The sequence below is a fragment of the Primulina eburnea genome, unplaced genomic scaffold (genome assembly GCF_022965805.1).
Source record: "Primulina eburnea isolate SZY01 unplaced genomic scaffold, ASM2296580v1 ctg1067, whole genome shotgun sequence".
In the NCBI taxonomy this organism is placed as follows: Eukaryota; Viridiplantae; Streptophyta; class Magnoliopsida; order Lamiales; family Gesneriaceae; genus Primulina; species Primulina eburnea.
In genome coordinates, this window is record NW_027330611.1 from 1 (window position 1) to 11,803 (window position 11,803).

Sequence of the window (11,803 nt, forward strand, 5' to 3'; positions counted from 1 at the left end):
TTTTTATTTTTAAGAGCCATTCCTATCAAAAGCAAGTTATATAAGATAAATAAAGCATTAATAAGCATTATACCGAATTATATCAAAATTTAATCTTTTGAAATAAAAAATTCTTAAGTTTCATATATTTTTATATATCATACCTTGTACATCATTGTGTTGCTGCTTTGAAACTTTATCTTTTTGGTTATTTAGCATACCTTGTATGTTTTGACATTCTGCACAAGTATTGACTCCACCAAAATATAAGCAAGTTAAGTTTTAATTATAAGCAACAAAGTTCTAACTTTTTTCGTTAGCTACCATGTTATTACCAAGTTCTCTTGCAAGACTGACTTGAACAAAGTATACAACATTCATACAAATGAAAAAGGTCAAATAAGAGTTATACACAAGCAACAAACAGATTGTTTTTGTTTAAAATGCGATGATACCTCTTTTTTTTGAATTTCGAGTTACATGATTGGCAGATATTATACGTGGTTGTGTATCTTCCTCATCTCGAAGTTGAAAATGAGATTTTCCAAAAAATTTACTCTTACGAGTCATTCCTATCAAAAGAAAAGGTTAAAAATTACAAATGCTTTTATATAGAATAAATAAAACATGAAGTAAGCATTATACATATCCAAACTTAATCGTTTCAAATAAAATGCTATAAGTTTCATATCTTTTTTATATTTAATACCTTGTAAATCATTGTGTTGGTGCTTTGAAACTCCATCCATTTGCTTATTCAACATACCTTGTATGTTTTGAATTTCTACACAAGTTTTGATACCACCAAAATATAAGTTAGTTGAGTTTTTAATTATAAAAAGAAAATGCTAACCTTTTCCGCTATCATTCATGCTACCGAGTTCTCTTGCAAGACCAACTTGAACAAAGTACATAAAATTCAGACAAAATCAAAAGGTTCAATAAGTGTTATACAAAATCAGCAAACATATCCTTGATGTATAAAGTTACATGCTACCTTTTTTTGAACTTCGAGCTGCGTGATTGGCAATCATAATTCGAGATTGTGTATTTGCCTTATCTTGATGTTGAAAATGAGGTTTTCCAACAGTTTTACCCTCACTAGCCATTCCTATCAAGAGCAAGAACCACAACTTCAAGATAAAAAAAAGTTAGTTATATCCTTTGATATGATAAATAAAAGATCCATAGTGAAAAATGAAATTAAAATATATAATGTTATTATTATTCTAGTATCCGGCAAATCCACTCTACTAGTTTCACTTTATATCATATTAACTAAACATAAAAAATTATATATGCAAGAAAAAATCTCATCATTATCTAAATCTCATCATGCATCAACGTCAATTTCAACTCCTGCAACATCATCCCGAACCCAAACGACTTCTTCATGTTCATTCTCGTCTTCAGGATTACAAATACAACTTTGAAGATATGTATCAACATCTGCCATAGGTTGCATTTTATACTTTGCTCGTGCATCGGTGGTGATAATTACATGCCAATTACAATCAACTGGATCTTCCACATAAAAAACTTGCATGGCTTGGGATGCTAATATATAAGGCTCGTTGTGACGCTTCACATTTGTAAAATTGGCCAACATAAAACCATCTTCATCCAGTTTTAGTCGTTTGCCTTTGGAGACCCAATCACATTCAAACAAAACAACTCTTCGACCTCCCTCATAATCTAACTCAATCACATTTTGCAAAATCCCATAATAATCAAGTTCACTTGATACTGGATTCTGATCTCGTATACTCGAATAACTTGAAGTGGTAGCTCGAACAATTACACCACAATTCTGAGTTTTTCTCTTGCGTTCCACTTCTTTTGTATGAAACCTAAATCCATTGGAAATGAATTTTTCATATCGTATCCCTATGAAATTTGGGCCTCTGGCAAGTGATTTCAAATCATTTGATACTGGATCATCTTGTGAAGGATTTGTATTTTCAATCTATCACACAAGAAAAAATTGATAAATTATGTATAAAAATCATAATATTTAACCTTAATGACAATTACAAAAGAAACTTACATGTTTGGCAAACCAAGAGGCAAAAGACTCACTATGCATACGTTCAATTTGGTGTGGTGGAAGACCGGAATGTGTAAGATTCAAAATCTGACGGTGTTCACTGCAAATTAAGAAAGATGATTTGATAAACATCGATGATTATATATTTAAACACAATGAAATATATAATCACATACTCTATATAAGATTGTACGTGATGACAGTTGAATAACACATATTGATGTGCCTTATTTAATGTCTCATCATCAAACTTAGTTGCAATGGGCTTTCCAAGTGCATAACCAGAGGTCGTAAACACGTCCAATGCGAATGTTGAGCCGATAGTTGTCTCATCATTTCTTTTTGATTGATTGAATTTTGTCTCTACATAATCAGCTAAATAAAAAGAACAAAATGTCAAACATTCCTCAGCCAAATACCCCTCAGCAATGGATCCTTCTGGCCTACTTCTATTTCGAACATATGACTTCAATGTCCCCAAATACCTTGTACGAAAAACATAAATTTTGTATTATTTAGTGAAAATAATAATTTAAATAAAACAATATCAATAATATTTGTTTTTTACCTTTCAATTGGATACATCCAACGATAGTAAACTGGTCCAGCAAGTAGTACTTCAGTAGCCAAATGTACAGTCAAATGAATCATTATGTCAAAAAATGAGGGAGGAAAAATCTTCTCCAGCTGACAGAGGATCACCGCAATATCTTTCCTTAAACGAACAACATCAGTAGGAGAAATTACTTTACAACATAGCTCTCTGAAATACCTACTCAATCTAATCAAAGGAGTCCGAACTGATTTAGACAAAGTTTTACGTAGTGCCACCGGCAACAACTGCTGCATCAAAATATGGTTGTCATGGCTTTTTAGACCAATTAATTTTGCCGGTTTCATTTGAACACACCGTGAAATGTTAGAAGCATAGCCATCTGGAACTTTAACTTTTTTCAAAACTTTGCAAAATGTGCCCTTCTCATTTTTGCCCATTGAATAACATGCTGGAGGCAGATAAACTCTACTTGGTCCTTTCTCAATAGGATGAAGTGCTGATCTAATTCCAATTTCTTGCAAATCAAGACGTGATTTAATATTATCTTTTGTTTTTCCTTCCATATTCAGCAGTGTCCCACAAATTGATTCGCAAACATTCTTCTCAATATGCATAAAATCAAGATTGTGGCGTACCACATTATCTTTCCAATATGGTAAATCGAAGAAAATACTCAATTTTTTCCAATTGAATGGTAGTTCTGGATTATCATCAACTGTTTTTCCAAATTTCAAATTAAAATTTTTCAACTCGTTGATCACTGTGTCTCCCGAAAGTATGGGTGAGGGTCTTCCATACTCTTCTGTGCCATCAAAATTTTGAGCATCTTTGCGAAACTCATGATCACCGTTCAAAAATTTGCGGTGACCCATATAACAATATTTCCTGCCATTTTTTAACCAGCGTGAATGGGTAAATTTGTGGCACACTGGGCATGCAAATTTACCTTTGGTGCTCCATCCAGATAGGGTTGCATATCCAGGAAAATCACTTATAGTCCATAATAATGCGGCATTCAGTTGAAAATTCTGCTTGGTTGATGCATCATATGTCTGCACTCCTACCTCCCACAAATCCTTCAAATCTGCAACAAGGGGCTGCAAGTAGATGTCGATGTTATTTCCAGGAGCAGATGGACTAGGTATTAACAATGATAATATAAAGTATGGTTGTTTCATACACATCCATGGTGGAAGATTATAAGGCACTAAAATGACTGGCCACGTACTATGCGCCACACTCATATTTTTGAATGGATTAAATCCATCTGAAGCTAATCCTAGCCTTATGTTTCGGGGATCCTTTGCGAATTCAGGGTGGTTATGGTCAAACGTTTGCCAAGCTGGGGAATCAGCTGGGTGTCGCATGTAACCGTCTTTCGTGCGAGATTCAGAATGCCATCTCATATGGACTGCTGTTTTGCAGGACATGAACAAACGTTGTAACCTAGGCTTTATTGGAAAATACCATAAAACCTTGCGTGCAACTTTCCTCTTGTCACCAATAGGATCATTTTCAGATGTTTCCCATCTAGGCTCGTTGCATGTTTTGCATCGAACTCTTTCTTCGTCCAACCGCCAATATAAAGTACAATCATTAGGACAAGCATCGATCTTTTCATAACCAAGTCCTAATTGCTTCATCAATTTCTCTGCTTCATAGTATGACTTTGGTAAATCTTTCATGGCATTTGGAAATGCTTCTCTCAACAAATCCAAAAGCATATCGAAGATTTTATTGGTAATTTTTCCAAGACATTTTAAGTGAAGCAAGCGAATGATGAATGAAAGTTTTGAGAATTTCTTGCATCCGGGATATAACTCTTTTTGTGAATCATCAATTAGTTTATAGAATTTCTCGGCCTCTCCGATTGGAATCTCTTTATCCTTTTCAAATCCTGTTGTATTGATTGTATCACCATCGTTTTGTGGGACCCCAAAAGCATCGTGAACTAATCCCTCCATATCATCTACATCATCACGAGATGGAACAGAACTAGATATTGAAGATGCACTACATGCTATCTCTCCATGAGCCACCCAGTGAGTATAACCTTTGATAAATCCATCAACCGTCAAATGATCACAAGCATCCTCTCTTGAAACACATATGCCAATCTTACATTTTGCACAAGGACACGCAATCATTCCATTGATGTTTGCATTAGAAAATGCAAAATCTAAGAAACTCTCAAGTCCTTTCCTGTATTCCTTGGTTTGTCTCGGCAAAAACATCCAACTTTTATCCATCACAATTCTGGTAAAAAGATATACTTAAACTAGTTCAGCAAACAAATATATAATTTGTGTATGTGTGGAGTAAATTATCGAAAAATATATATACAATTAGTGTCTCAAAACACAACAATAATTTAATAACCAAAAAAATATGTGAACAAAAGAAAACTAGAGTGAAACCCAAAAATCTCTTATAGATAGCTATATTTTTTTATAAATTAATTTCATATATTTTTATTATTTTCAATCATTTTAAAGAAAATAAGTTAGCTTTGAGATCACCATTTGTTATAAATTAATTTCATATATCAATAATTGATATATTTTGAAATCATGTTAATCGAACATATGAAATTTGTCATGAACGTCAATAACTAGATCGACGGTTTATTGCTTAATAAATTATAGTTGATAATGAACGACAAAATTCAAATATTTATAACTATATTGTCATCTAAATGTACTTCTTTCCAGCCAATATAACACATGGACAACTATTTATATATATTTTAATTCAATATGCTTAGTAATCCAGCTAAGTTACATATTGGTCACAGCTAGAAGGTTAAGATAATGAATTGTTTCTTATTTAATTTGTGTACCCAAAAAGAATAAACGAGCATATGCCACAATCGAGATCCTCTATTTATAAAGCAAGAAACAATAGTCAATATGCAAAAACAAGCCAAAACAAATAAATACTTCTCCCGTTTCAAGAAACAATAGTCAATATGCAAAAACAAGCCAAAACAAATAAATACTTCTCCCAAACGGACATTTATTATTTGATTTCAATTAAAAAAACATATTATAAACTTCTAAAAAAATATATATTATTATTTTATAAAAAACAAATATAATTAAGTAAAAATACCATTCACCTCAAACAAACTCTATGTTATATATTGTCATCAATCATGGATAATATACTCCTATTGGCTAAAAATAAAAAATCTCATGAAATCAAAGATGTCAAATAATGGTCATTATGTTTTAATAAAATCTAAAAGAGAAGGAAAGCTGACATATAGTGTTCATTCCAAATGTGGAAAAACAGTTAAGCTTCAAGTATTTTTTTTCTTACATATGGAGTGCGAGTGTTTGAGAAAAAGGAAACATTAATCAAAGTTAAGAAGTATATATTAAAAGGGTTTACATCAGTTCAAAGAATCTGATCAACTTTTGCCTTTCAGTATTCAATTTTTTGTTCTTGGAATATCCATCTATATTAATGAAGCTGGCTTTTCTCTATTTATGAGTGTTGGTCAGATTACATGTAATAGCACTGTTACCCTGGAATCTTATCATATACACTCGATTCTGATTTAAGACACCTCAACAGATGAGTGTTGCCTAAAATCTGCCCCTCAGTTACTTAATGTTCAATGCTTTCCCATAGTAAATGTGTTCCAGGTGATAGAGGTTCTTTATTATAAATACTCCAATACTTCAAAGAGTGGCAAGTGAACAGGCGAAGTTTCCTCTGTCCTTAGTTTCAAAGTAATGGTATTGTTATACGCTTACATTTTTCTACTACTGTACGTGCGTAGAATCGCGAGGCTGGGTTTTCACAAAGTCTTACTTGTATCTGCATTATGGTTGTTAATTGCTACCTAAACACAAAGCATGTGGATTGTGGATGTACCTTGTTGTCACAACTCAGATCCAAACTAATTGCATCTTGGAAAGTACAGATATTGTTACTTAACAACCAACCTTTCAACTCAGTTAGTAGAAATAGATCGGCTATAATATGATTAGACATTGGTTTTTCCGAGCATATCCTATGTTAGGTGATATGGTTAGAAGGTTCAATATATAAGCACATACGCAAAGTGCAACAACAATTTGAGAGTTAAGGGGTTAGGAAGCATAATGCTCTGTAAGGATTGATTTCCAAATAACTGAGTTAGGCCCACTTTATCAACATGATCCTACATAACCTGCGCATTTGTTTATGGGTTTTAGTGCTGGTCAAAACACGTTGAGAGCTCCTTCATATAATCTCAGCACAAAATGCCAAGCTCAGCTCAAAAACAAAGAAGAACACAGAACAATATTTAGTTTATGAATCAACTTTGTAATCACAAAAATTGTGACTCAAATCGAACACTCATCTATTCTCAATAAATCAATCAAGCAAATCAAATGAATCGAACACTCTTATAAAATCGAAAACCTCTTCTAAAATCGAACACTCTTATAAAATCGAACTCCTCTTATAAAATCAAATGAACCGAAATCCTCTTCTATATGAATCGAACACTCTTAACAAAAAACCGTGACCAAAATCTCTTACAAAACAAGGGATTCAGAACTTACCGGAGATGAGCGGCTGGACAAATCTGAAAATGAGAAGCGGCTGGACAAATCTCAAACCGTGACACTAGAAAAAAGAAATAAGAAGGAAGGATTAGCGGCTGAACGAGGGAAAAGAAGGCGCCAGAGATTTGGGAGAAAGAGCGGCGAGAGAGATCATTTGGCCCAATGTATAAAATAATCCGTCGTTCTTTCCTTTTTTTTCCTTTTAATTAATTATTTTTTATATAGTTTTTTAATGAGAGTGAGTGAGAGATTAAAAAATTGGAAATGAGTGAGAAAAATAAGAACTTTTAGTGACATTAATTAAAAATGTCATTATAACATACCTAATTTAATATTTTTTTTATTAAAAATTTTATGTGTAACCAATGTCATGATATGTATGTAATAACGACATTATTTTAAAAATGTCACTAAGAAAATGTAAGTATAGCCATTTTTTCTTGTAGTGATTTTAAAAAGAAAAATTTTTAGACCCTATTTAACAGAACATATAATTAAATCCCAAAGATGATTAGAAGATGATTAGCGTCCGGGTCCCCACAATTTAAGTTGGACTTTAATTATTTATAGTAAATGGTGATTTACAAGAAATTCGGTTATAAATAAATTAATTTGAAAGTAGACAAAGGTGTTTGTATACTTTGTTAATTTACTTTATAATCGTGGCGGTTAGTGATTGGATCAAGATATATAATATTGGATCAATTAATTATTGTGATAATTAATTGATGGTGTATGATATGTGATATTATGCATGAAGGATGATCAAAAGCCCAAGCCCAATTTGCTAGGTGTATGCTAGGATATTTTGTGTTGAATGATTGTAATAATTATCAATTTAAAGTGGGCTTGGTTTATGGCCCGTTCCCACCCCCCATGAGATGTATCCCTATGTGCCATGGATATTTAATTGTAAATATTAGTATAGTGGATGATCAAGATTGGAAGATGGTGGCCATGATGATTATGAAGATCGAAGACATGTAAATATTGGAAGCTTATGTAAATGTTGCATTTGCATCCCATGCATTTCCCTAGGATTGGACCTAGGCCCGTGTTTAGCTCACACGGGCCATTAGTATTGGGGCGATTGATCATCCTTGTTTGTTTACTGTTTATAATATATGCATGATATGTTATAAATAATGAGTATGTGCGTTATTATTATGATAATAACAAAGTTTCATGAATCCGGCAAACATACGATCAAACATGGAGAGCTTTTAAAATAAAATTAATGATGAGACCTTTCAAAATTAAAACCCTCATTTTGAATAAGATTCAAAATTAATATCAAGCCCGAAAAGGGGAATTATAAATTTGTTTATAATTTCCTTGTCTTCCATCGACAATGGGTGCATGATGAACGCTACCCGTACTCGGGGCTCGGCTCATATTATTGGGGGGGCCCTGGGTGCCGGAAAGCTGTGACATTCATTGACATGGTGATGTGAACTACGTGGAACTCCCATGATTTCGGCTCATATTATTGAGGGAACTCATGGCGACCGTCCATTAAGGTTCAATACCGATGGGTTAGGCTTGACACGTAAAGATGAACGACGTCATATTATTGGGTCCTAATCAAACGTGAGACAAAAGTTTACGTTAATGGTTGCATTGTGATGCAATTGGAAACTACGTTTTAGGAATTGTGATTGGCTGATATTATTCGGGATCATAATTCGCTAATTGGACCTTACGTACCTACTGAGGAAAGGAGTTTCCCGCTTTCACTAGAGGGTAGTGAAAGATGTCAAAACAGTGGGAGCCAATATTTATGAAGTAAAAGTCCAAACTTCATATCTTACTAAATATTTTAAAATAGTCATCAACATTTATCTGTTTTTACTTTTCAGTACAAATTGACAATGTCATCGCTTCGCAATCCAATATCCGTAATACTCGACAAAAACATATTAACTGGACCTAATTACCTCACTTGGCTAAGAAACCTAAAAATCGTCTTGAATTCGGAAAGGGTAGCATATACACTGACTGAGTCGCCCCCTGTTGAGGCTCCGACTCACTGCAATCCTGAGGAATTGCAGGCTTACAAGGAATAGTGTGACCATGACTTGATAGCCAGGTGTTATATGCTGACTTCTATGAATGATGAGCTGCAGAGGCGTTTTGAGGGTGCAAAGAGTGCTGCTGACATTCATTTGCACCTCAAGGAGCTCTTTGGAGAGCAAACACGTCTTCTTAGGCATGCTACCATCAAGGAGCTGATCACTTTACGCATGCAAGATGGGCCTCGGTCCATGAGCATGGCCTAAAGGTGATCGGGCTCGTGGACAAGCTCGTTGGACTGGATCTGATCTTGCCTTCGGAGTTGACCACCGACGTGTTGCTCTTATCGCTGCCTAGCTCATTTGATCCTTTTGTGGTGAACTTCAACATGAACAAGATTGAACCGACCCTTTAGGAGTTGGTGAATATGCTTGTTACGTTTGAATCCACCATCAAGAAAGAGAAGTTGGTTCTTTATGTGGGTTCTTCATCTGGTACGAAGATTGATCCACATGGGAATGGAAAGAAGCGTTCTTTCCAACGTCCCAAGAAGAACGTGCCCTTGTTGAGGCAATCTCCGAATCCCGTTGTGGCAGCCACACCAGTTAAGGCTGACAAGACTGCTGATGAATGTCATCACTGCAAGAAGCCTGGACATTGGAGGCGAAATTGCAAGGAATATCTGGCCCAGAAGTGTTCTGGAAACGGTATGTTCTAAATTTAAGTAAACGTTTCAATTAACTTTACTTCTTGGGTATTAGATACCGGATGTGACTCACATCTCTATAATGAGTTATAGGTGATGGGAAGAAGTAGAATGCTTAAGGAAGGTGTGACCTTCTAGAGAATGGGCAATGAAGCAAGAGTTGCTGCCAAGGCTATTGAAGATGTTTACTTATTATTGAACAATAGTTTAAGTTAATTTTATGAGATGTTTTGTTTGTACCTAATTTTTTAAAAACATTGTTTCCATTTCTATGGTGATAAAAATGGATATTCTTGTTTATTTTGCAAAGGTGTTTGCAACATTTACATGAAAGAATGTTTGATTGGTACTGGTAAACTTGAAAACGATCTCTATAACTTAAAATTAAAAGATATTCCACTAAATGTCCATTCAAAGGCATACACCATATGAGATATGGATGGGTAAGCCTCCTAAGTATTCTTATCTTAGAATATGGGGTGCCCTGCTTATGAAGCAGGTAGTGGGAGATAAATTGGATAGTCGATCCATTTTATGCTAATTTGTGGGATATCCAATGAATTCGATTGGATACTACTTCTATCATCCCCAAGAAACAAAAGTGTTTGTTTCTAGGAATGCGACCCTTTTGAAAGGGAATTTCTATTGGATAGAAATAGGGAGATGATAGAACTCGAAGATGTTCGAGAGACACCCACAATTGAAGAACCCACACCCGAAGAGCCAAGAGAGGAGATACAAGCTCCTAGAAGATACGAGAAAGTTTCGAGACCACCTATGAGGTATGGTCAGCTTCTTGAAGAGGGCCATGATGAGCCTAACCATGGATGTGATCCAAGGACCTTCAAGGAAGGGTTATCTGATGCCGATTCATCCAAATGGCTTGAAGCGATGGAATCTGAGATGAATTCCATGCATCCGAACCAAGTGTGGGATCTTATAGATCCACCTGAGGGAAAGGTTCCCATAGGGACTTGGGACGGATGGGAAGGTATTGACCTTCAAGGTGCGATTGGTGGAAAAAGGATATACTCAAAGACAAGGAGTTGACTTTGAGGAAACCTTTTTCCCCAGTCGCAATGTTCAAGTCCATAAGGATTTTGCTAGCCATAGCTGCATGGTATGACTATGAGATATGGCAGATGGATGTCAAGACAGACTTTCTTAATGGGGATTTTAAGAAAGTTATTTACATGTCTTAACCTGAAGGGTTAACATCTATCGGAAGTGAGCATATGGTATGCAAACTTCAGAGATCTGTTATGATCTAAAGCAGGCATCTAGGAGTTGGAACCTCAGATTCGACAGTACAATCAAATAGTTTGATTTACTAAGAGTCCTGAGGAACCCTATGTGTATAAGAAGGTCAGTGGGAGTGTTGTGACATTCCTGGTGTTATATGTTGATGACATTCAACTCATTGGGAATGATGTAGGAATGTTGCAATCAACTAAGATATGGTTAGCGAGTAAGTTCTCGATGCAGGACTTGGGTGAAGCATCTTTTGTATTGGGAATACAGATCTATAGAGATAGATCGAGAAGATTGCTTGGTCTCACCAGTCCACATACATTGATACCATCGTGAAGCCGTTCTCGATGGATGAGTCCAAGGGAGGACATCTACCAATGTGTCATGGCGTGTCCCTATCCAAGTCTGTCTCCCAAGACTGATGCAGAGATAGTGGCGATGACACGCATTCCATATGCTTCGGCAATTGGTAGCATCATGTATGGGATGATATCTACACGTCTTGACATGGCTTTCGCACTAAGTGTAGTGAGTAGATATCAATCGAACCCTGGTCTTCCACACTGGAAAGCTGTGAAAGACATCCTCAAGTAGTTGAGAAGGACCAATAAATTGTTCTTGGTCTATGGGGTGGAGAACTAAAATTGGAAGGCTATACCGACTCTAGCTTCCAAAGCGATATCGATGAC

General features: G+C 35.3%; 2 protein-coding genes across 2 annotated transcripts; both read right to left on the reverse strand.

Moving 5' to 3' along the window:
* Positions 1–28: 28 nt before the first annotated feature.
* Positions 29–1,106, reverse strand: LOC140820489 (uncharacterized). The gene is made up of 5 exons (XM_073180781.1): positions 977–1,106; positions 833–877; positions 689–763; positions 435–551; positions 29–218 (listed from the first exon to the last, which is right to left on the reverse strand). The coding sequence occupies exons 1-5, from the start codon at positions 1,086–1,088 to the stop codon at positions 121–123; spliced, it is 447 nt and encodes a 148-aa protein (XP_073036882.1). The 5' UTR covers positions 1,089–1,106; the 3' UTR covers positions 29–120.
* Positions 1,107–1,307: 201 nt separating this feature from the next.
* Positions 1,308–7,320, reverse strand: LOC140820488 (uncharacterized). Its single transcript, XM_073180780.1, has 5 exons — positions 7,142–7,320; positions 2,595–4,838; positions 2,203–2,511; positions 2,027–2,126; positions 1,308–1,945 (listed from the first exon to the last, which is right to left on the reverse strand). The coding sequence occupies exons 2-5, from the start codon at positions 4,829–4,831 to the stop codon at positions 1,313–1,315; spliced, it is 3,279 nt and encodes a 1,092-aa protein (XP_073036881.1). The 5' UTR covers positions 4,832–4,838; positions 7,142–7,320; the 3' UTR covers positions 1,308–1,312.
* Between the last annotated feature and the right edge of the window lie 4,483 nt (positions 7,321–11,803).

What these genes read in the sequence shown, in the direction of transcription:
- LOC140820489 (XM_073180781.1), bottom strand. Translation starts at nt 1,088, where the DNA reads ATGGCTAGTGAGGGTAAAACTGTTGGAAAACCTCATTTTCAACATCAA. An exon ending in CATGAATGATAGCGGAAAAG is followed by an intron (nt 764 to 832) that starts GTTAGCATTTTC and finishes AAACTTGTGTAG; the next exon opens with AAATTCAAAACATACAAGGT. An exon ending in CCAACACAATGATTTACAAG is followed by an intron (nt 552 to 688) that starts GTATTAAATATA and finishes TTCTTTTGATAG; the next exon opens with GAATGACTCGTAAGAGTAAA.
- LOC140820488 (XM_073180780.1), bottom strand. Translation starts at nt 4,831, where the DNA reads ATGGATAAAAGTTGGATGTTTTTGCCGAGACAAACCAAGGAATACAGG. An exon ending in CACGTACAATCTTATATAGA is followed by an intron (nt 2,127 to 2,202) that starts GTATGTGATTAT and finishes CTTAATTTGCAG; the next exon opens with TGAACACCGTCAGATTTTGA. An exon ending in CCTCTTGGTTTGCCAAACAT is followed by an intron (nt 1,946 to 2,026) that starts GTAAGTTTCTTT and finishes CTTGTGTGATAG; the next exon opens with ATTGAAAATACAAATCCTTC.